Below are 23,732 nucleotides of genomic sequence, written 5' to 3'. Positions count from 1 at the left end.
GAGTCAGATTTTCAGAAGTGCCTGAATGATTTAGGAACACAAGTCCCATTGAAGTCAAATAAGAATAAGGACCTGTGCACCTAAGGTCATAAGCCAACCACTAACTGCCTGGAAATAGGAAGAAAGCCCCTCAAACACATTATCATAAAATTATCCATTAAGGGGATGGGTTGTATACATCTTCCTCCAAAGCATTTAGTATTGGCTACTGTCAGAGACAACGATATTGAATGTTGATCAGATCCAATATGACAGCTCATAGGTCAGTTATCCTTTGCTGTTCCTTGGGAAAGTTCTGGGATACACAAATTATTTATGGGGTAGGCTGTTGTGAAGTGGAGGGATTCTACTCTTTCTCTAGCTTTTTCCGAACCCATTTTCCTTGCCTTCTCCAAGGGGAGAGAGCTCGTGTATCCACTGTCCCTCTCTGCAACAATCCCAAGACCCTGAGATGAAATGGAGTGGGAGAAGGGAAAGATCCTTTCCCTTCCCTTACCGGTGGGAGGCATTCAAACTTAGACACCTAACCTGCCAGATCCTGTGGCCTGGGCTACATTTACCTGGTGATTCGGCAGCAGTCAATAGGAGTTGCGCAAATTAAACTGAGTAACTTGTGTAACTCCAGTCCACTACTATGCTTCCCTTCTGCGCAGCATCTTCACTGCACTGAGCCACTGGATGGGGTGGCTATAGAGCACTGACTTCTGGATTGATTGAGCAGGTCTTCACTGATCGCTCAATCGATCCAGAAAGGTTGATCTGACTGCAGTGATGTTGCTGCCATCAGCATAGACATACCCTGATACAAAAGATGGAAGTTTGGCCTTCTCACAAGGCCTTGTTGGTGACTTCTCTACTCAATTCTTTCATTTCTGCCTATCAATATCATTTTTCCAACATCTATGTCTTGTAATTTTTTCAATCCCTGGGCATTTTATCCTCCTCCTATTCTTTCCTGTTAGGTTCTTATGCTACCCTCATCACTGTAATATGTAAGCACCTTCCAGGAATGCATTAAGTGACATGATGACATATTCCATGTATGGTTCATTAATTCATCCTCTCCCCAAGGGGAGAGGAGTGTTTTGTTTTGTTATTGTATTTACTAAAATAGCTTCTATCAGGACAACTGACATATAAAACCTGAAAACAAAGTTAAATAAGATGCAACTCAGGTTTCATCTCTCATTATAAAAAAACTGTTTGCCTTTATGTGGCATTTTAAATCCAAAGTACTTTAAAACCATGATGAAATAAGTGTCACAGCACATTTCCCTCTCCCTTTTACACCCTCCTCTCAGGATTGGAAACCTGAGACACAAAGAAGTAAACAGACTGTCTCTACATCACAGGGTCAGTGGCAGAACCAGGTACAGAACTTACAGAACCTAGAAAATATGCCAGTCTCTGCTTTAAACACCAGCCTATGCGTTTGTAGTCACATCTCTTATTTCCACCACTCTCAATGGTCCACTATCACCACATTTGTGTCTGTGCAAACACTTCTAAATTCAGTGATCACCATAATAATGTAAATGCGGTCTACAAAGAAGCATAGCTGGCAATTCTGGTGTCAGCCAGCCCAGCTATTAAGCTTCTTACCTGTCAGATCCAGTGTCCTGTCTATGAAGATGACAGAGGCCCGGTTTTGTGCTGCCTTCCTCCTGTTTTTGGCCTGGGAGTAGTTGGCCAAATCCCCCGCGATAATCTTGCTCAGAGCCCCAATTGCAAAGCACTCCTCTCTCACATTTAGGCACTCAAACAAGGAGCTCAAGCCAGACACCAGGGTCCTGATCTGAAGCTGCAGCTCAGGCGGCAGAGACGAGAAGTCAAGGTCGTTCAAGCTGCCCAACTTCTTCTTCTCAGGCCTGGCGGAGTTGATGCGAGCCAGGTCCTGGAGTGTCATGGGGAAGAGCGAGGCAAAGGCAGGGGTCACGAAGAGATGTGGGGAGACGGGCGCCAGCAGCAGGGGAGCATGCAGCACCTCGGCGGTGTAGTTCATGTTGCCCATCCACTGGCACAGCTTCTCCTCGAACTGCTCGAACACCGCCTGGCTGCCCCCCTCCGGCTCGGCGCCGCCGCCGCCAGCCGCCCCGTGGGCCAGCAGGTGCACAGCGTGGCTGACGGCCGTGAACACCACGCAGTACTGGAAGCGGCTGAGGCTGACGATGTCGCGGATGATGTCCACCGCCCGGCCCTTCAGCAGGCTGCTCACCACGAACAGCGCCTTGGGCTGCTCCGCCGCGCCCGCCTCGAAGCTGGAGAACTCTCGGACGTCCAGGGCGCCGGCCTCCAGCAGCCTGCCCGCGCCGCCGCCCGCCCAGTGCAGGCTCTCCGCGCACGCCGCGTCCACGAACACCACGGCCCGCCTGGCCTTGCCGAACACCGGCGCCCAGGCCTGGCGGCAGGCGGAGAGGGCGGCGGGGCAGCCGGACATGCTGGGGCGGGGAGCGCAGAGAGCCAGGTCCAGGAACAGCCCCGCGGGACAGGCGTTGGCGGGGGGGGGGGAGGGGAGGGGCGGCCGGGACAGCCACAACACAGCGCACGTGCCGGGCGGTGGGCGCAGGAATGTGACGTGTAAAGCCCACGAAGGCCGCTGATTGGCTACTTGAAGACGAGGGTGGGGTGGGGCGCAAGATGCGCCGGTGCCGGCAGCTGAGCTGATGCAGCACCTGGGCCTGCGCCCTGCCCTATCTCGAGGGGAGGAGCTGGCTTGGGAGGGGCCGTGCCGTGTTCATCCGCTAGGAGGATCCAGGTTCTGGGCCCGGCCCCAGCTTTACTTAGGGTGTTAGTAGACTCCAGTTATAGGCCAGACAAGGCACAATGGTCCTCTCTGGAGAGGTGTCTGGCCCCTGTGCCATTGATGGATGTATGCTCCATGAACGTACCTAGTTCTTTTTTGAACCCTGTTATTGTCTTGACCTTCACAATATCTGGCAAAGAATGCCACAGGTTGAGTGTGCGTTGTGTGAAGAAATAGGTACTACCTTTTGTTTGTTTTAAACCTGCTGCCTAATAATTTCATTTCATTCCCTATTTCTTGTGTTATGAGGACTAAATAAAACTTCCTTATTTACTTTTCACCATACCAGTCATGATTTTATAGACCTCTATCATATTCCCCCTTAGTCATTTTTTCCAAGCTGAAAAGTCCCAGTCTTCTTAATCTCTCCTCATATAGAAACTGTTCGATACCCCTGATAATTTTTGTTCTCTTTTTCTGTAGTTGGATCACTTGATAATTACCTGTTCTGTTCATTCCCTCTGAAGCACCTGGCATTGGCCATTGGTCTGACCCAGAATGGCCGGTATTATGTTCTTAGGTACTTTTTCCAATTCCAATATATCTTTATTGAGATGGGGTAACCAAATCTGCATGCAGTATTCAAGGTTTGGGCATACCATGGATTTATAAAGAGGCAATACAATATTTTCTGTCTTATTATCTATCCTTTTCCTAATGATTCCCAACATTCTGCTAGCTTTTTTGACTGCCGCTGCACATTGAATGGATGTTTTCAGAGAACTATCCACAAGGACTCCATGATCTCTTTCCTGAGTGGTAATGGCTAGTTTAGACCCCATCATTTTATATGTAGAGTTGGAATTATGTTTTCCAGTGTGCATTATTATGCATTTATCAACATTGAATTTCATCTGCCATATTTTTACCTAGTCACCCAGTTTTGTGAGATCCCTTTGTAACACTTTGCAGGCTGCTTTGGACTTAACTATCTTGAGCTCTTTTGTCTCATCCGCAATTTTTGCCCCCTCACTGTATACCCCTTTTTCCAGATCGTTTATAAATATTTACCTCTCTCCATTCTGAAAACTGGCCATTTATTCCTACCTTTGTTTCCTATCTTTTAACCAGTTACGAGTCCAGGAGAGAACCTTCCCTCTTATCTCCTGACAGCTTACTTTGCTTTTGGTGAGCCTTTGGTGAGGGACCTTGTCAAAGGTTTTCTGAAAATCTAAGTACACTGTATCTACTGGATGACTCTGGTCCACATGCTTGTTGACCCCCTGTAAGAATTCTAATAGATTGATAAGGCATGATTTCCCTGTGCAAAAACCATGTTGACTCTTCCCCAACAAATCATGTTAATCTATGTGCCTGATAATTCTGTTCTTTACTATAGTTTCAACCAACTTGCCTGCTACTTAAATTGCCTGTAATTACTGGGATTGGCTCTGGAGCCTTTTTTTAAAATTGACATCACATTAGTTATCCTCCAGTCATCTGGTACAGAAGCTATTTAAATGGTTACATACCACACTTAGCAGTTATGCAATTTCACATTAGAGTTCCTTCAGAACTCTTGGGTGAATACCATCAGATCCTGGTGACTTATTACTGTTTAATTTATCAATTTGTTCCAAAATCTCCTCTAATGACATGTGAGTCTGGGACAGTTCCTCAGTTCCTCCTTTGTCACTTAAAAAGAATGGCTCAGGTTTGGGAATTTCCCTCACCTCCTCAGCTGTGAAGACCATGCGAAGAATTCATTTAGCTTCTCTGCAATAGATTTATCTTCCTTGAGTGCTCCTTCAGCATCTCGATTGTCCAGTAGCCCCACTGGGTTGTTTAGCAGGCTTCCTGCTTCTGATGTACTTAAAAATAATTTGCTCTTACTTTCTGAGTCTTTGGCTAGTTGTTCTTCAGATTCTCTTTTGGCTTTCCTAACTATATTTTTACACTTCATTTGCCAGAGTTTATGCTCCTTTCTATTTTCCTCCATAGGATTTAACTCCCACTTTTTAAAGGATGCCTTTTTGCCTCTAACTGCTTGTTTTATTTTGTTGTTTAGTCACGGTGGCACTTTTTTGGTTCTCTTTATATGTTCTTTAATTTGGGGTATACATTTAAATTGAGCCTCTATTAAGGTGTCTTTAAAAAGTTTCCATTTATAGTATATATACATAGCTTCTCAAATAATTTATCTCTACATACATCTCACAATGGTTATGATGACCAATATGCTACAAACTTTCATTAGAGAACTTACATGACAGTCTTTTGGTGAACTCGTTGGATTGCTGTACCCTTATATGTGCCCTCTGCCATTTGGCATCGAGAGATTCTTGAGACATGGTGTTGACAAGTGGAAAGTAATGTGCATAGAAAGGAATAAATGAATTACTCATATACCTAATGGTTCTAAATTGGTAGTAACAATTGAGGAAAAATATCTGAGCATCACCAATCAATAAAGACCTCTGATTAATATGCAGCAGTGATCAAAACAGAAAACAAAATATTAAGATGGATAAAGAGTGAGATGAAGAATAATAATGAAAACACTAAAATGTCATTATATCAATCAATGGTATTCTTTGACCTATAATACTGTGTTCAGTTCTGGTCACCCTATCTCAAAATGGATGTAGCAGAAATAGAGCATTCAGAGATAAATAATTAATATGATTTGAGTCATGGAAAAGTTCTGATGTGAAGAAAGACTGAAAAGATTGAAGCTGTTTACCTTAGAGAGGAGACATGATAAAATATACAAAATATTGAGTGGTACAGAGAAGGTAGATCAAAAAGTTTATTAATTCTTTATTCAAGAATATTTTTCATACAAGAACAATGGGTTTACAAAAATGTGACAAATTTAAAATTGATCAAAGGAAAAACTTATACAAACAGATTTAGCCAAGAACTCATTGCTAAAATATATTGAGGTAAAAAGCATAGCAAGATTCAAAAAATGATTTGACATTTGTATGGATAACAATATCCAGAGTTATAATAGTAAGCATTAAAAACAAGGTAGCCTGCACATTTGGAACAGATATAAGCCTTCCTGCTTCATAGTATAAACAACCTGTAATTTATTAAGTTATGAAGAAACTTGCTGTAGGAAAGTTATTCCATAATTGCCTTTTGCAAAGTTTCTTGAACCTCCCTCCTAAATAGTTTGTACTGGCTGTGACCCTTCCCGTGCCCAGGGTAGCCCCCTGAAAATGCCAAGGTCAGGGCAGGCTGCAAATGGAGAGCAGATTCTCCCAGCACCGGTGAGTGGCACTGAAGCCAGACTTCCCAACCAGCACAAACTGCACTTCTGAATCCCCACAGAAGCCAGTACACAAATACACAGAGCCCTCTTTCCTGCATTTCAGCTTCTGGCTCCCAAACCAGCACTGTGTCCAGTAAAGAGACCAGTTATTTAAACTCTATGCTCTTTACTAAAAAAGTTCCCTCTGACCCCAAAGGGTCAGCCACAGTACCAGTTCAATATAAGTTTGGATCTTACCTAAAATACCACGCTGCCAGCCAATCCTTTAGTAACTAAAACTAAAGGTTTATTGTAAAAGAAAGAAATAAACCATAAGAGAAATGTTAAAGGGTCAAAGCAAATCAGATACATACAAATGATTGAAATTCCATATAGATCAGGTTTCTAGAAGAATTGTGGAGTTGCAGGCTTGTACAGTTCCTCTGGTACACATCCAGTACTTGGATGGGTTTAAGTCCCTTGGTTCAGCTGCAAAAGGAATTGATCCAGAGGCAGGTATATGTCTGTAGCTGAACAGGAACAGAGACAAAATGGTTTCTGTGGCTTGGCCTTATATACCCTCTGGCCCTGGCCATGCGGTCTTGTGGAATATTACAAGAACTAAAATGGAGTCCAGAGTCACATGGGCCAATCCTGGTAACTCTTCAGGTATGCCTTTATTTTCTTCCTGGCCCCTTGCATCCATAAGTGTCTTAATGGGCCATTAAGAAGGCTATTGTCCTGCCACCATCCTATCTGAGGTGTTGCCCAGGCAGCACAATTTGAAATACAAATATCTCAAATATATCTATAACTTCCATTTCACATATTACACAGGAACATAAGTATTATCATCTACCTTAGCATATTATAACCTTTCTAACAGTACCTGACATGGCATATCTCACATGAATTAATATGATTTTGACATATTGATGTCAAACAATATAACAAATGCTCTCCCCTCCATCTACCCAGCATGACACTGGCTACTGTCAGACAGAATCCTGAACTAGATAAATCACCTGTTCTGATCCAGATTAGCAATTTCTGTGTTCCTAAAGTCATGAGATGTTATAAGAAATAAACATATATGGTTTGGGTCATAAATAAATAATATAAGGCATTGCCAAGGGAGACTCTGAGTCAAGTTCAGAAGTAATCTGCAAGATGTCTGGCAACTGGGATAAAGTAGGTCTAGCCTAGTTGTCAGAACAGATGTCAGGCCTAGTGGTCGGAGCAGTATCAAGAACCAAGGACTAGGGTCAAAGCCAGAATTAGTAGTGGGAAGCTGGAGCCAAGGATCAAGTTAGAGGTCAGGCACTGAAATACCAGAGCTAAGAGTCAAGCCGGAGTTGGTAGTCAGAAGCTGAAGCCAACGGCCAAACCAGTTCCTGCCAGTTCAAAGCTGAGGGTCAAGCCGCAGTCAGAGCCACAGATCAAGCTGGAGGTCAGAAGCTGGAGTAAGCAGGTAGCAGGCAAGGAGAGATTTAAGGCAGGGGCAGGACAGAGGCAAAGCCGGGTGCAAAGAACGAGCAGCAGGAACAAGGTAACACAGGAGCATTTACAGTGGTGAGTGTAAAAATTGAGCGGCCAGTTTAAGATCCAGCCTGCTGGCCCCTCCAGACAATCAGGTGGCATGGCCAGTCAGGAAGCCTGCTGCAGGCCAGATGTACTGACATGGCTGCTTGGAGACTAACGCTTCTGTAGGCCCTGATTCCTGACCGTAATCCCCCTGTCTCTGGCACCATGAAGGGGCCTTGGGACCTGGTTTCTCAGGATAAGTGTGATGAAAGGCACACAGGAGATCTGGGGCATGGATGTATTCTGCAAATTCCTGTGAACATTAATCTGGGCCATACCTGTCCCAATCAGTTAGATATTGCAGTTTTCCTCAGACCCCATGAAAGTCTAGGATCTGCCAAACCATGTATTCTTTTTGACCCTGAATAGTTATAGGTGAAGGAGGGGGAGTAGTACAGAGTAGGAAAAGATTCTTAACTAATGGTTTTAGAAGACAGACATGAAAGACAGGGTAAATCTTGAGGGAATCTGGTGGCTGTAACTTGAATGTAATAGGCTTAATCTGTTTCATGATCTGGAAAGCTCCAGGTATTTATGGTCCAGATTCATGGAGGGGCAGATAACCATGGCTTATCCCCTATCCCGAACCCAGGTGTTGTCTGGCAGGACCAGTTGACATACAATTTGAAAGTTGTCTTGGTGACTTTTAACTGCCTCTGGAATTCTTGGGATATCTTCTGGATGTGGGCCATGAGTTCGATAAGAGCAGGCACTGACGATTCAGAGGAGAATCTCTAGATGAGTGTGATAGTTAGCAAAAAAAAAAAAAGGAATCTGCTTGGTGGAGAAGTTTGTGGCATTGTTCTAAGTAAGCAAACTCAGCATGAGGGATCAGAGACAGCCAGTCATCTTGATGATAGTTTAGGAAGTTACATAATTACTGTTCATGAACCTGAGTGACCTACGATGACAGAATAAACCCCTGTATTCACACCTTACATATTAATGCAATAAACTTGGTACAGATATGCGTTGAAATATATCATTTGAAAACTCATTATTTGCTGGTCAGTATTGTCCTGATAAAATATGTGCGGTAATATTGTGTCTGAATTTATAAGATTTCCCTGTATCATGTTAACACATTCCATGCCCCACAGCCCTGCCCAAACAGAAGTTGGCAAACAGATCTGTCCTAAGCAAAAGAATGTGTGGTTGCCTTAATTTGCATTTAAGCAGTAAACTGAGTCAGCAAGCAGGATGAGGGAAAAAAGGAAGTTCAAACAGGTGGGAAAAAACCCAGCAGGGAATATCCTTCCACACTGAGTCTTTGTCTGATGGTTCTCAGCTGGATATGATTTTCAAGAGGGCAACTGAAACAATAAAAAGGAGGGGAAAACACCCCACGGTACCTCCCCTCTCTTTCCCTGCCCATCACATTCTCTACACCTAAGAAGACAAAGGAAATAGCTGTAGGACTCTGGGGAAGGTAATCCTGCTGGAAACATGTGGTGAGAAATTGTGCTTGAATCTAATGTAGTTTGTTTAGTTAGGCACTAGTAACCATTTTATCTTTATATCTTATAACCATTTCTGACTTTTATGCCTCATTACTTGTACTCATGTAAAATCTCTCTCCTTGTAGTTAATAAACTTGTTTTATTGTCTCATCTAATCCAGTATGTTTAAGGTAAAGTGTCTGAGTAACTTCATTTATCATGGTAAGCTAGTGTATATTATTCCTTTAGTGGCATAATGGACTTAATATATTTGGACCGTCCAGGAGAGGGCTGGGCAGTACAAAACATACATTTCTGGGGGAAAGTCCAGGATTGGGGCTGTGTTGGGGTCACCGTGCAGTATAACCAAGGCTGGTGAGAGCTAGGATGTGACTGGCAAGCTGCAGTTACACATATACATCTGGGAGTGACCTACATCCTGATGGCTGGTTGTGAACAGTCCAAGTTGGAGGTTGCAACAGCAAGTCACTGCAAGGCACCTCAAGTTACAGGGCAGGGGTGGCACCCCCTCCCTACTAGTTTGGATTGTACCCCATTATGTCACACCCACTCAGCCTGGCCATTGGTGCTTGGGTGATAGGCCATTGAGGTTAGGGCATCCATACTCAGACAGCATAGAAATTCTCACCAGAAACAGAAAATAAACTGGGATCCTAGGTCAGCTACACTTGTAGGCGAGCTATGGAGATGAAAGATGTTCATAAACAGATGAGCTGTCTCCTGAGCAGAGGCAGGTGCTTGGCATGGAACAAAATGCACTATCTTTGTTAAGTGGTCAACCACATTTAGAATCATAGAGTGGCTTTAGGAATGTAGTAATTCCATGGTAAAGTCCATGGAAATGATAGCCCAAGGCTGGGAAAAAGTGGGTAAGGGCTGGAGGAGACCAAGCAGTCTTGTAAGGAGGTGGTCTTGGTCTGGGCTCAAAGATTGCAGGAATCTATGAAGGGCTCAACAGAAGCATGTACAGCCAACCATTCTGTTCCTGGAATCTGGATCTTGGAATGACCAAAGTGGAATGGCTAGGTAAACATCATGGTAGTGTTTTAGGACTTGAAGCTGAGTGACCCTTTAGGGTACACAGATGCATCCTTTGTGGTATAGGATCACATCCTGTAACATGAAGACTGAGGAGGGCTCGTCCTGGGCATGGTCTGGATGGCAAAGGGATTGCTCGGTAACTGAGAGTGGATGGCGGATAACAGGTCAGAGGCTACAGTGCCAAAAATGAAGTCTTAGGGCTTGAGAATTGTGGATGTAGGATCCTCACCAGGTTTGTAGTACTCATCCTTTTGCGACAATGCATTTACCTTCCCGTTCCTTGTCCCAGGCTGATGGGTGACCACAAACTTGAATTCAATGAAAAAGAGGGACTGGAGTGCCTGTTGCTGGTTCAGGTACCTGGCCGTTTTTAGGTATTTCAAGCCGTTATTATTTATCAGAACTTGGACTGAAAACCTAGCCCCCTCCAAAAGGTTTTCAAAGGCTGCCTTGATGACCTGCAGTTCCTTGGCCAGGAGGTCAGCAGCAGCAAGTTTTTGCAAGTAAAAAGTGCACGGGTGAAGCTGATCATCAGGAGCAGCAGGTTGGAAAAGGACTGCCCCTAGGGCTAAATTTGAAGTGTCTGCCTCAATCATAAATGGTCTGGTGGGGGCCGAGTGGATCAAGATGGCCACTATGATGAATCTCTGTTTCAAATTATCAAAGGCAGCCTGTGTTTCTCAGGATCATAAAACTGGATTCTCTTCCGCAGCCAAGCTGTGAGAGGACTGGCCAGAGCAGAGAATTCTAGGATAAATCTTCTATAAAAATTAGCGAAATCTAAGAAGCATTGGATTCCAGGGACAATCTTTTGGTGCCACCCAATTCATGATGGCTATTATCTTGTGAGGATACATTGTCAGTCCCGTGGCAAGATAATATATCCAAAAAATTCAAACATGTCCCAATCAAACTCGCATTTCTCCAGCTTGGCATATAAATAATTGTGTGCATTGTCTTTATGCACATGATGAGATAGGTCTTTGGAGAAAATCAGAATACTGTCAAGGTAGTTAATGATGAAGTTGTACAGCATATCCCTGGTGGTTTTGCTGGAGCCTTGCATAGGCTAAACAGCTTAACTAGATATTCATAGTGGCCATAACAAGTATGAAATGTAGTCTTCCACTCGTCTGTCTCATGCACATGCACCAGATTATAGGCCCCGTGCAGACTGAACTTCATGAAAATACGGACTGTGCATAGAAGATCTAAGAGCTCATTGATAAGTGGAAGTGGGGAGCGGTTTCGAACAGTCACCTTGTTCAGGGCTTGATAGTCAATACATGTCTGTCCTTATTGACAAAAAAGATCAACATGTCTTTTGGGGATGTGGAGAGTCCAATGAAACCCTTTTGAAGGTGTGATGCTTCGTGGAATGTGAATGACCATTTAAAATATTACTGATACCAATATTACAGAATTGCAATAAATATTGTATAGGATATACCATGCAAGATATTGAACGAAAAGTCATGATTCGCTAAGATTGATAAGCACGTTTATATGTATGTATCAGTTTTGTATTATAAGTTTTAAAAATGTATAATATATTTGTAATTCAAACTTGTGCTGTGTTTATGGGTGACACCCCAGAAAGGATGGCAGAAGCACTAAGCCTGCTTAATGATCCATGAAGGGAACTCAAATGTACAATGAATCCAGTGAAAGAACCCAGGGGCTATACCTTATGAGTCACCAGACATGTAAGAACATGCCTATGGACAGAGGACTCTGAGACTTTTCCATTCCATATGCTGTGTGGGTGTGTTTGGGACAAAGGAAGTACAAGCCTCATGGCAGAAACTATCAAATGCAGTGGCACCATCTCCATTTTATCTTCATTCCTGCTTCCTACCTTTGGATCAACTCATCTACAACTGAAGCTGTGAAACAAAGGACTGAGACCCATCCAGGTACTGGATGTACACCAGAGGAACTGTACAAGCCTGCAAACCCCACAATTCTGCTGAGAATCTGATATATATGGATGTTGAAGTCATTTGTATGTATCTCTTTGCTTTGACCATTTAACATCTCTCTTCTTGTTTCTTTCTTTCTTTTTATAATAAACCTTTAGTTTTAGTTATTAAAGAAGTGGCTGGCAGTGTACTATTTTGGGTAAGATCCAAACTTATATTGATCTGGTAATGTGGCTGATCCTTTGGGGTCCAGGAGAACATTTTGGTAAAGGGAATAGAGTTTTAAATTACTTATCTCTTTACTGGACCTAGTTGCTGATTGGAAGCCAGAGACTGATTGTGTATTTCTTGTTGTAGCTTCTTAATAACCAGCACAGGAAATCAGGAGCACTGTTTGTGACTGGTCGGGGAAGCTAACTTCAGTGTTACCAACCAGTTCTGGGAGAAACTGCTCTCCTTTTGCAGCCTGTTCTGACCTTAGCATTTTCAGATGGGTTACCCTAGGCATGGGTGGGTCACAAAAAGTTCTCCTGCAAGTATGCATGGAGAGCCTGAAGTTCAGGTTTGGAGAGGGCATATATCCACCTGAATGAGATCTCAGCTTCAGGCTGGAGATTGATCTGGCTATTGTAAGTTGGATGTAGAGGCAGGATGTCTTCCTTCCCCTTGTGAAAAACATTGGTGAAGCTGTGGTATTTGTGGGGGATCTCGGCCACGATAGGCAGAGATGGGGGTGGGGGCACTGAGGGTCTTGGCAGTCTTGCTCCCTGAGGGTCAGGGTCTTCCAGCAGATAATGTGAACTTCAGAGTGTACTGGTCTGGTTCTCAGATCCTGGAAGGCAGGATAGTTGACCCTACACTATAGTTCTGGGTATTGCCCCCTTCTGCCAACAAATGTGGGCATCCTGGGTGGTAAACCAGGGCATACCTAGAATGACGGGAGTGTCAGGAGCCCAAATTAATCGAAATTGGAGGTTTTTATGATGCCCCTGGACAATGATAACCATTATTAGCAAGGTCAGGTGGGTTACTGGTCCCACAGAGAGAAGAGACCTATCAATAGTCTTGACCAGATCTGGAAAGTTCTTGCATATGGTGGGAACCACATAGGTCTTAGCAAAATTCAAGTCCATAAAGTTACCAGAACCCCTCTCCTCCCCGCACTAAGCTGACTAGGGCCTGTAGTTGAATCTTGGTAGTTACCAGTAGTCAGATCAATAGAGGTATATGGAATTGCATTGGAAAGTGATTTGGGGGTCCTGCTGTGTCAGTTGTGCCCTTGGGTACTGGGAACTTACAGAGTGGGGAGAAGACCAGCTCTTCCCGGACCTACTCCTTGGGGCTGGGGATCTGGCATTTCCCAGCCCTGGTTCTGCCCATCTTTGTTGGACACGTCAAAGCAAGATGGCCAGGTTCCTCACAATACAAGCACAAACCTAACACCAGGTGTCAGTGCTTCTTTGAGTCAGAAAGCTGCGGGCAAACCTGGTTGTCTTGCAAGAGCTAAACTGCCAGGGAAGACCCGTGTGGTTGGGGTGTTGTGGGCAGGGTGGCTGGAGACCTCCAGAGAATCAAGCTCACAGCACTACTCTGTGATGAGATACTTGATTCTAATGTACAAGTCAATCAGCTCATTTCAAACTTGGTGAAGGCTCCATACGCATGAGCTTGTCCTTTATAACCTCATTAACCCCAGGCAGAAATAGTGGTGCTGTGCTGTCTCATTCCACCCAGTGTCAGAAGCCAACATTCAGCTGTATAGCTGGTGATGAGCTGGCATTCCTGCCAAAAGGCTTGAAGGGTTGTCTCAGTCATCTGTGCATTGTTGTGGTCATCAAAGATAATGTATATGGCTTGAATGAATTTCTCTAATTGTTGCAAGAGGGGGCTGGACTGTTCCAGGAGGAGGGAAGATCAGGTCAAAGCCTCCCTAGTCAAAAAGCTTAAGATGAGCCGCACATGGGCCTGGTCTCTGGGGAATGACCTATGGCATAATAAGAACAGGAGTCAACATTGGTTCAGGAGCCCCTGAAACTTGTACCAGTCACCATCAAATTTGTTAGGCAGTGGAATCTTTGGCTCCCAGAGTAGGGGCAGAGGAGGCGGCAGAACAACCTGCACCTGTGTAAATTTGGTTTGAGCTTAAATACATTTTATCATCCTGGAAAGATTACATTTGGTTTGATCTGTAATTAAATTTATGAATGAATATTTGGTACTGTAGGAAGCCACCGTGGCCTCCCACGGAGCCAGAGCCCGGGGAAGGGCCCGAGAGCTCTGATTGGCCCAATTCACACCCTGCCCCAGAGTCTGCCCGGCAACAGGGGACCCGGGCCATGATAGGGCCACCCGGCCAGGCCAATTGGCAGCCCCGGGGCGGAGCCCCAACAGGAAGGGGAAATACAAAAGCCTGGCCCCTGAGCTCAGTAGGGCCCAGACTGCCGGCAGAGGCAGACGTGCTGCCCTGCCAACAGAGGCCTAGGCCGGAGCCTAGCCGCCGCCGCCGCCGCCGCCGAACCCCGGCCCCACCTGGGACCGGGGATTGGATAGGGCCCTCGAGGAGCTGGACAAGGCAACCCGGCCAGGACGACTGGGCCGAGTTACCCCGACCCCGAGCCCGGGGCCGTGCTCTGGGACCACCAGACTGGACCGAGACCCCAGAGCAGCCCGAGTGGCGGACACCCCCGGAGGCCGGGCCAGATTTGGAAGAACTGCCGGCTGCCGAGCCCCTCCCTGCAGCAGGGCAGGACTTGGAGGAGCTGCCCGAGGCCGACCCGCTCCCCTCCTACAACGACCTGGAGGAGCTGCCCCCTGAAGAGGAGTTTCCTGCCTTACCCCCGGTCGACGAGGAAGGACTAACAACGCTACCCCAGGTGGACTACCTTTGGGACACGGACGCAGCAGGTACTAGGGTCAGGGGGAGGAAGTAGCCCAGGGACAGCCACGGCCTGTGGCTGAGTCCGCCGTATTGCCGGTGTGTTGCGGCGGGAGCCCCGCCGGCACAGTGGCAGCCGCTTCTGCCACTGCTAGGGCCCTGGGCTGGGACGCAGTGGAGACGGGTGGGCCTGCGTCCCCCTCCCCTTCCCCCGTTCCCTAGCCACCCCAGGAGAATTGCTCTCCTGACCCCGCCTGAAGCTGTTGCCTCCTCTGCTCACCCTGCCTAGGGGTTGGAGCACTAGACTCCTGGTTCGCTCGCCTTGCCTGAGGCCTGAGCGATCTGCCTCTGCTCACCCTGCCTAGGGGTTGGAGCAATAGACTTCTGCTCTCTCGCCTTGCCTGAGGCCTGAGCGATCTGTCTCTGCTCACCCTGCCTAGGGGTTGGAGCAATAGACTTCTGCTCACTCGCCTTGCTTGAGGCCTGAGCGTTCCGCCTGCTCACCCTGCTAGGGGTTGGAGCAATAGACTCTTGCTCACTCGCCCGGCCTGAGGGCGAATTAACAAGACTGATCTCTCGCCAAGAGCGAGCTATTCCCCTTGTAGGAAGCCACCGTGGCCTCCCACGGAACCCGAATCGCCTACAGGTACCATGTGCAATTCTAAGCACTGGGTCATAAACCTATAGGTTATGTGCAAAGAGCTATGTGTCTTGTGCACCTACAGGAGTAACGGATGCAAAGGACTTGAAGTGCCATGTGCAAAGATGAAGATGGAAGAAAATTAGAGCATCCCATTGATGGAACAGACTGCATTTAAGACTGTGGACAATTTACATCAGTGCTATCCTTCATGGTGGCAGCAGTCCAATGGTACACAAGATGAAGATCTACAGATCAAGCAAGAAGACCAAGTAAAAGAGGTACCTTGTTTCTGTGTTCTTGATCCCCCTGGTTCCAGTTTCTTCTGGTGTTCCTGACTACCCAATCCACTTTGTTCCCGATCCACCTACTGATCCATTCCTAGAGAGCCAGTATCAATAGTCAGAAGCTGTTGCCAAGAGACAAGCTGGAGGTCAGGAACTGGATACCACATCCAAAGGTCAAGCCAGAGTCTGTAGGGAGAAGCTGAAGCCAAGGGTCAAACTAGAGGTCAGAAACTGGTGCAAGTAGGGTGTCACAGTCTCAGGTGCAGTCCAGACCAGTGAGGAGTTGTGTCACCACTAGTCCTGTAACCTTGGATGGCTCACAGTGCTTTGCTGTTGTAGCTGCCAACCTGAGCCATTCACAACCAGCCCACCAGCATGCAGATCACACCCTGAGTTTTTGTATGCTAGATAGTCCTGGTTCAGCAGCTCTGACTCCAGCGGCCTGTGCATAACTCTGGCTTTTACATCCTTGGTTACTAACTTCAGGGTGACCCCAATGCACTTCCAATCCGAATTTTCCCAAACTGTGCTCTGTAATGTCCAACCCTATCCTGGACAGTTTGGAGAAATAACATGGTTTGTTTGTTCCTTTAAAGACACAAAAACACATCACATCTCATTAACTTAACTGAGGATGAATACACCCTTCCCTTTAAACACAGCACAGAGTTAATTTATGATAACATTCTCTCAGTCAGACCTTGTACAAAAGTGTCAGATGCTGGCTTACCTTGTCTTCTTAGCTGAAAGATCTTTACTTAAGTAGGTTTCTCACCTATATTCAGTTCCAGAGACTTCAGCCTTCCCTTGGATTGAAGGACTCATCTTTCTCAGCTTGCAAGAGCTTGGGCCTCTTGTATGTCTAGTGACTGATGCCAAAAGTGCCTTCTGTCTTTGCTTTTATTTCCCAAAGTTCAATGATCTTGTTTCAAGAGGCAGGATGACCTCATGCTGTTCTTCCCTTTCTCTGGGTTTCTCATCCGCCTCTATGATTTCAATGTAAATGGGACTCCACTGTTTGAGTCTATCAGGCTTAATTTACATAAAAGACAGGTAGATAGCTGTGCCATTCACTACTGTTTGGGCAGACTGTACAGCTTGATATCAGTGAGTATTCCTAATTCTTTACATAGCATTAATATATACTTTTTCACAGTGATATTATTCACCAGTGTGTCATTAGCTTTCAGAAAAGACCCTTCGCTATACAATTTTATAATACAGTAATGTAGTATAAACAATGAGAGTCCTGTAGCATCTTAAAGACTAACAAATTTCTGCGGGCATAAGCTTTCATGGGCTGCAACCCACTTTATCAGATGCATCAGATAATGCATCAGATAATGTAGTATACAATCAATTGATTCAGTTGCTTATCACCTGAGGTTCAGCCACCCTGTCTTTATAGACCAGTAAACCTTTTAAATGGATTTTTTTAAAGGAAAACCAGACCAAGCTTCTCTCCCCTGATGGATGTAGATGCCATGCTGTCTTCTCTCCTACATGTTAGTGTGAGGTTTGCCTCCACCCCTCATTAGTTTGATGGGTATGTTTATTGTTTATATGTAAACTGAGGTATACACACATTCCTTTGTTTAGGATAGCTCTGTTTAACAATTCCCCCGACATACTTGGTTTGAACACATCTTAGTTATCATTCCAGCATCTAACCAGCATAACTCTTAATATCCACCACATATATATATACATGATGCAAGATTATTAATGATCAGTGAGTTATTAGTTTTCAGATGTTACCTCACAAAGCATATTTTGTACAAAGATTATGTGTGGGGTGTGAACACAGGAGTGCTTAGTGTCACAGGGATTTAAAGGCGGGGCAGAACAGAGGCAAGGCTGGGTGCAAGACAGAAGCAACAGGGACAAGGTAACACAGCAGCAGTTACAGTGGTAGGATGAGCACTGAGTAGCCAGTGAGCTGCTGCTGCTGCTGCCGGCCCCTACAGCCAATCAGGCAGTCTGCTGCAGGTCAGCTGTACTGATGAGGCTGCCTGGAAACTAGATCTGCTGCAGGCCCTGATTCCTGACATTTACCATTAAGGTCCCAAAACTGCAAACACAACACATGTGAATATTCCTATTGGGATGTTGTGACAAAGTGAAGATATTCTTGGGGTTTTCTCTGAGTGCTGTGTGCCTCAGTTTCCCTCCGTGTGTTACTCAAGTATTTCGGTGAGGGGAGCCGAGTGTATGAGCATTACAGAGACCACTGGAGGGTGGATGGGCCTTCCCCAGCCACACGTAGGCAGTCCTGGCCAGGACCTCCTGCCTCGGCACAACCAGTTGCAACAGGTTGGGGCAGGTAAAGACCAGGGAGAGTGGTCACCTAGCTCGGGAAGGAGACAAGGGACTGGGGAGAGCCTAGGGGATGGGTCTGAGGGAGGTTGGGGGAAAGAGGTCAGTCCCCTGAGGGCCTGGCGGAGAGGGAGCCCTGAGAATGGGGCTTTCCAGGTGGTCGCTGCTGTAACTCCTAGTTAAGCTACAAGTAAAGTCCTTCTATGCTGTGATCCTGAGAACTAATAAACCCTTCTGACTTCCAGGCTGGCTGTGAATTGCTTCTGACTACAAGGCAGGGTGCCCGGCCCTTTGGGCCTGGAGGAACTCCCTGGAACCCATCCAAGGGGGTGGGTCCCGCAGGGGGAGTTCCTGGTGGAGCAGGAGTGCTGAACCCTCCGAGGCCAGATGGAGGAGACAACTGTGCTGGGGTGGGGAGACCCAGGGTGGCAGACCCCTTCCGAAGGGCTAGAGTCCTGTCGGGTTGTGTTGAGAGAAGTCCAGGGCACGATCCCTTTGGGGACTCCATCACAAGTGGTGGCAGCAGTGGGATGCACACCACAGATGAGGGCATCTGGCAGTAAGTGATTTGGGAGCAGTGGGACTAAGGGTAGAGTTAGAGGAGCAGCGAGATGGAGTATTACCTCTCCTTGAGAAGGACATTGTGGAGCTGAGCAGAGAGGGAGCTTTGCTCTTTGGAAGGCTCAGCAGGACGCAGTTAATCTAGTTGCCCAGTGGGAGGAGAGCAACTGAGCAGACCCTCCCGCAGACAGGGTTGACAGGGGGGGTCTGGGAGTGACCAGCATCCACAAGACCTGCATCCCTAACCAGGAAGGGGTCCCTCAAAAGAGTAGCCTGGACAGGCTTGGTGGAATGACTGTGTCTCTTTGAGACAGGACCCATGTTCCTGTAACTGCCAAGGATTTGAATTTGAATCCAGGGAACCAATTGGCTGAGACTCAAGTGGTCAGTAAAAATGCAAATGACCTGGATGGCAGGGGGAGGAGCTGCTCATCTTGGGATACCTGCCTGCCTGTACCCAGATCCCAGGAGCTGAGTGGGACCAAGGGGGATCCCCGCTTCCCTGCACATGGGAAAGGTGGCTCATCCTAGCTCTGATGCTGTGACTAATGCAGTGGGCTCACAGCCACTGAGTGGAACATGTGAGCATGTTGGAGCTGTTGCCCAAGGGTCCAGTCAGAGTGGACTCGCAGAGAGGAGGCTAGGGAGAGAGGCAGGGGTGCTGAAGGCTCAGAGGTGCAGTACTGGGAGGTGGAGCAGCCTAAGGCTTAACCCCCAACAGAGAGTATGCCCTTATTTAGGGTCCATATGCTAGAGGGTGGTTCCTCCCAGGGACCGTACAGAGCAGAAAGAGCATCGTACCTGTGAATCCGTGTCAGCTCAGGCATGCTGGAAAAACAGAGACAGTACAAACTGGGGGTGGCTGAGAGGGCACATGTTGTTCAAATAACAAATATCACAGGATCTTTTTCAGGGGATAAGGCAACAAGCCACTTTTATTGTGAATACAAAAATTTGGTAAATAGTATCAATAAAAAAGTGTCAACAGTGTAACATCAACATCAATATTGTTCTTTACTTAGTGGAGTAGTATCAATAATGTAAATACTAGGAAAACAGTATCAACATTGTATCAATACTACAATTACAGAGATTCTTGTTAATAAAATATACTTCGTTGATATGTTTCAATTGGTACTTTCATTCACACTCACACACACTGACAGGCATACACAGACAGGGAGACAGACAAATATACATAGGGATCTCACAGATGTTATAGTTACCAGCCTCTTGGTGCTCATGGTAGTCACTGGCCAGGTGACTGTAGCACAAGGGTGAGGAGCAAGGTTCTGCCGATGCGCATCAGTACTCCTGAATGGTGTGGTGATGTAGACTCTAACCTCCAGCCTTCATCTTTCTGTCCCATTTTATAGGGAAAAGACCCCATGTAAGTCTATGGGTTTTTGCTCTGTCATGCTGCATCTGCTTTTGGTGTGATCCTTAATCACCCACATTGTGGCAAGCCTGATCAGATTTTGTTCTTTGAAGTGGGCTGACTCCAAAGTTATCTGGGTGGGCTCCTCTTCGGCCAGTTGAGTGGTAAAAGTTATTATCTTCGCTCCTTTCTTCCTCCCTCAAATGTTTTTGGTGAGGCTGGTGTTTTCTTCCTCTGTTTCGACATCCCTTACTCAGACCAATTGTTCAATCACTCTCCCTGTCTACACCCACCTCAATTGCTCGGCCATTCACACTTCAATCACTCAGAGCCAACTCCTAGCTGAAGAATTCACATATTATTTTTAAAGCAAACATTATTTAATTTTTGCCAGTGTCTTTCACAATTAGGTAGGTATATTACATTTCACAGTGTGGCTTTTTATACTTAAAATAGGGTTTTTACAAATATATTGAGAGTGGGTAAAATTAACAGATAAAATGGTCAGTGGAGTGGTTTTACAAACAATCTTAAAACAAATAGAATTATAGAAAGTAAAGACAGATTTGAATTATTATGCAGTAAATGGATATTTTAAAAAGGTTGAAGTGAACATTTAAAAGGGTAGAACAATAAGTCAGTTGAGGTTTTAACTTTTGATTAAAGTTACAATGTGTCAGGCTGAAGTGCCTCTTGGTATGAAGGGTGTGTGTGTGTGTTTGTGGCTTTGTTCTTTCATGTATTTCATTAAAACAGGATTGGGCCAACACACATATATGCTAGCTTGCTGGTCCCGCTCAAGGAGGGAGGAGATATAGATGCCTACCTCACTACCTTCGAGAAGGCTTGTAACTTGCACCAGGTAGCCCCTGCAGATCGATTGTGGTACCTGAAACCCCTCCTGGGGCCAAAAGCCATAGGAGCGTTCAACTAGATGGACAAGGTGGAGACCAGGGACTATGAGCGATTCAAGGAGGCTCTGCTGCTCTGACCACCAAGGCATACCGGAAAAGATTCTGAGCCGTGCGAAAGACCCCAGGGGTGACCTACGTGGAAACCACCACCCTGATGAGAGATTGCATCTGCCAATGGGGTATTGGAGCCGGGACTGTTAGCATCTTTAAACTGATGGGTTTGGAACAGCTGTACGAGATCGGTCCCCCTGACCTGAAGCTGTGGATGAAGGACAAGAAGCCTAAGACTCTGCAGGCAAGGTGGCTGATGAGTTCGTGAACAGTCGGTCGGGACATGGACTGGGTCCAAAGGGGGATGGGGTCAGGTTGGGGATGCCACATGGGACCAAGAGGGACCCCAGAAGAAGGACCCCAGAAAACCTCCCTCCAAAGGGACAGCTAATAGTGGGACAAACCGACTGATCTCCAGAGACCAACAAGACTGGAGGTGCCCTTACTGTGGGCAGGAGGGACACAAGTGGGTGCAATGCCCAAGGCTCAAGGATGGGAGGGGTAAGCCAATCTCTCAAAGGGTTAATTGGGTGGGGGCTTCCCCAGAGGAGGAGCCAGCTGCCCAGGGGGATGCGGTTGGCAGCGTCACAGAGTCTTGGGCAAGGAGGCTGCCAGACCGGCTCTCTGGGGCAGGGCAGAGCTCCTGACTCAGAGTTTGCCATCTGCCAGGTGAGCGTGGGGCCTCCCTGAAGGAGCCAGCGCTTCATCCCCCTTGAGGTGGACGGAAGGAAGGTCCAGGGGTTCTGGGACACGGGAACTGAGGTGACGCTGGCCCTGCCTGAGGTGATGGGCCCAGGCCGGGTGGTGCCCAATACTTACCTAACCTGAAGGGGGGTGGTCAGCCCCCCTGGTCAAGGTACCCATGGCATGGGTGCATCTGAGGCGGGGGGCCAAGGATGGCCCCAAAGAAATGGGGGTGCATGACTGGTTGCCAGCCAAGGTGTTGATGGGGAGTGACCTGGAGGACTGGCCGGGCGAACCCCAGAGTGCCCTGCCATTACCCGTAGCCAGAGACAAAAAGGGGCACCCTAGCCTGGCACCAGGGAGACCCCCCAGCCAAATGTGTGGAATCCTGGGAGGGGGCTGCTGAGGCCAAGACTTAGTGGGGCAGGGACCCCAGAACCAGAAAAGGGGGTGTCCCCGGCAGCCAAATTCCAGACCGAGTTGGGGTCATTAATGAAGCTGGCCATGGGGCTGCAAAATCCCTTGGGGAAGATTGCAGGGAAAGATTCCTGTGGGAAAAAGGGTTCCTGTACTGGGAGAGGGCTCCCCCCGGGAAGGTAAAACCGGGGAATCAGGAGACAGCTGGTGATCCCCCAAAGATATTGCAGCAGGCTATTGTACCTGGCACACGATGTCCCTGTCTCAGGACCCAGGGGATCCAGCACACCAGGCAAAGGCTGCTGCAGAACTTTTACTGGCCGGGGATCTTTGATGCGGTCCGGCTGTACTGCCAGTCCTGTGACTCCTGTCAGAGGGTAGGAATGGCCAAGGTTACATACCTGAGCTGCAAGGTGGGGAGTGGCCTCCTAAAGACAGAGCCAGCTAAGGTGGAGACAATCAGGGACTCGCCTGTCCCCCAGACTAAGAACCAGATCCAGGCCTTAATCGGGATGGAGGGGTACTACCAGAAGTTTGTACCTCACTTCAGCTCCATCACTGAGCTATGTAGGAAGGGGAAGCCAGACAAGGTGGCCTGGACCGAGCCGTGCCAAAAAGCCTCTGTTCACTGAAAGAGGCTCTAGTCCAGGACCCGGTTCTGGTAAATCCAAATTTCGACAAGCCCTTTATAGCATTCACAGACGCCTCAGAAAGGGCTAGGCACAGTGCTGATGCAAACTGACACGAAGGGGAAGAGGCATTCCATTGTGTACCTGAGCAAGAAGCTGCTGCCTCGGGAGCAGAACTATGCTGTGATAGAGAAGGAGTGCCTGGCCATGGAGGAGGAGCTCTTTAGAAACTGCAGCCATACCTGTTTGGTCAGCTCTTCACTGTGTATATGGACCACTCTGACCTAGCTACACCAGACGAAAGGGGCTAATACCGAGCTCCTGAGGTGGAGTCTGACCTTCCAAGGTAACGATATGGAGGAGGCCTACATTAAGGAAAGTGTCAATGTTATAGCTGATACCTTGTCATGGAGAGGGGGCCTGAACTTCCCCAGGTCTCCAGCTGAGGTGACCATGCTCAGGTCGGTCTCGAAGGGGGGAGAGATGGGATGAAGTAAAGATATTCTTGGGTTTTCTCTGCATGCTGTGTGTGCCTCAGTTTCCCCACATGTGCTACCCATGTATTTCAGTGATGGGAGCCGGGTGTGTGATCATTGCAGAGACCAGACGTAGGCAGACCTGGCCAGGACCCTCTGCCTTGGCACAACCAGTTGCAACAGGTTGGGGAAGGTAAAGACCAGGGAGAGTGGCCACCTAGCCCAGGAAGGAGACAAAGGGCTGGGGAAGGGCTAGGGGATGGATCTGCTGGCCTTTAGACACAGGACTTGTCTACAAGGAACACTGCTGCATGGCAGGGTGCAAATCTACAGAGCATGCTGCATTGTAATGTCCCATGTGGACAATGCTACAGCAAGTTGAAAGTATATCAAATGACTAACGATGTAACTTTTAGAGTACTGTAGCAGTATCCGCATGGGATGTTACTGCACAGCAAGTTAATGTGCTGTAGATTCACATTCTGGCTTGCTGTG

General features: G+C 47.0%; 1 protein-coding gene and 1 long non-coding RNA gene across 4 annotated transcripts in view; one reads left to right on the top strand and one right to left on the bottom strand.

Annotated features, from left to right (window-relative positions):
- SCFD2 (sec1 family domain containing 2) overlaps nt 1-2,502 on the bottom strand; it is a 303,157-nt gene extending 300,655 nt beyond the window's left edge. For all 3 annotated transcript variants that reach the window (XM_067531266.1, XM_067531267.1, XM_067531268.1), the window contains exon 1: nt 1,603-2,502. In XM_067531266.1, the coding sequence (XP_067387367.1) occupies nt 1,603-2,437 (835 nt within the window). In that variant the 5' untranslated portion in view covers nt 2,438-2,502. The remainder of the gene's footprint in view (nt 1-1,602) is intronic.
- A 6,451-nt stretch (nt 2,503-8,953) lies between these two features.
- LOC137142029 (uncharacterized) lies at nt 8,954-22,986 on the top strand. Its single transcript, XR_010916830.1, has 3 exons — nt 8,954-9,037; nt 15,610-15,805; nt 20,823-22,986. It is a non-coding gene; the product is annotated as an uncharacterized lncRNA (long non-coding RNA).
- Nucleotides 22,987-23,732: the final 746 nt, after the last annotated feature.

Source organism: Emydura macquarii, unplaced genomic scaffold (genome assembly GCF_026122565.2).
Source record: "Emydura macquarii macquarii isolate MOO-44397 ecotype Brisbane River unplaced genomic scaffold, CSIRO-AGI_Emac_v2 contig_3128, whole genome shotgun sequence".
Taxonomy (NCBI): domain Eukaryota; kingdom Metazoa; phylum Chordata; order Testudines; family Chelidae; genus Emydura; species Emydura macquarii.
This window is presented reverse-complemented; position numbering and strand designations above follow the sequence as displayed.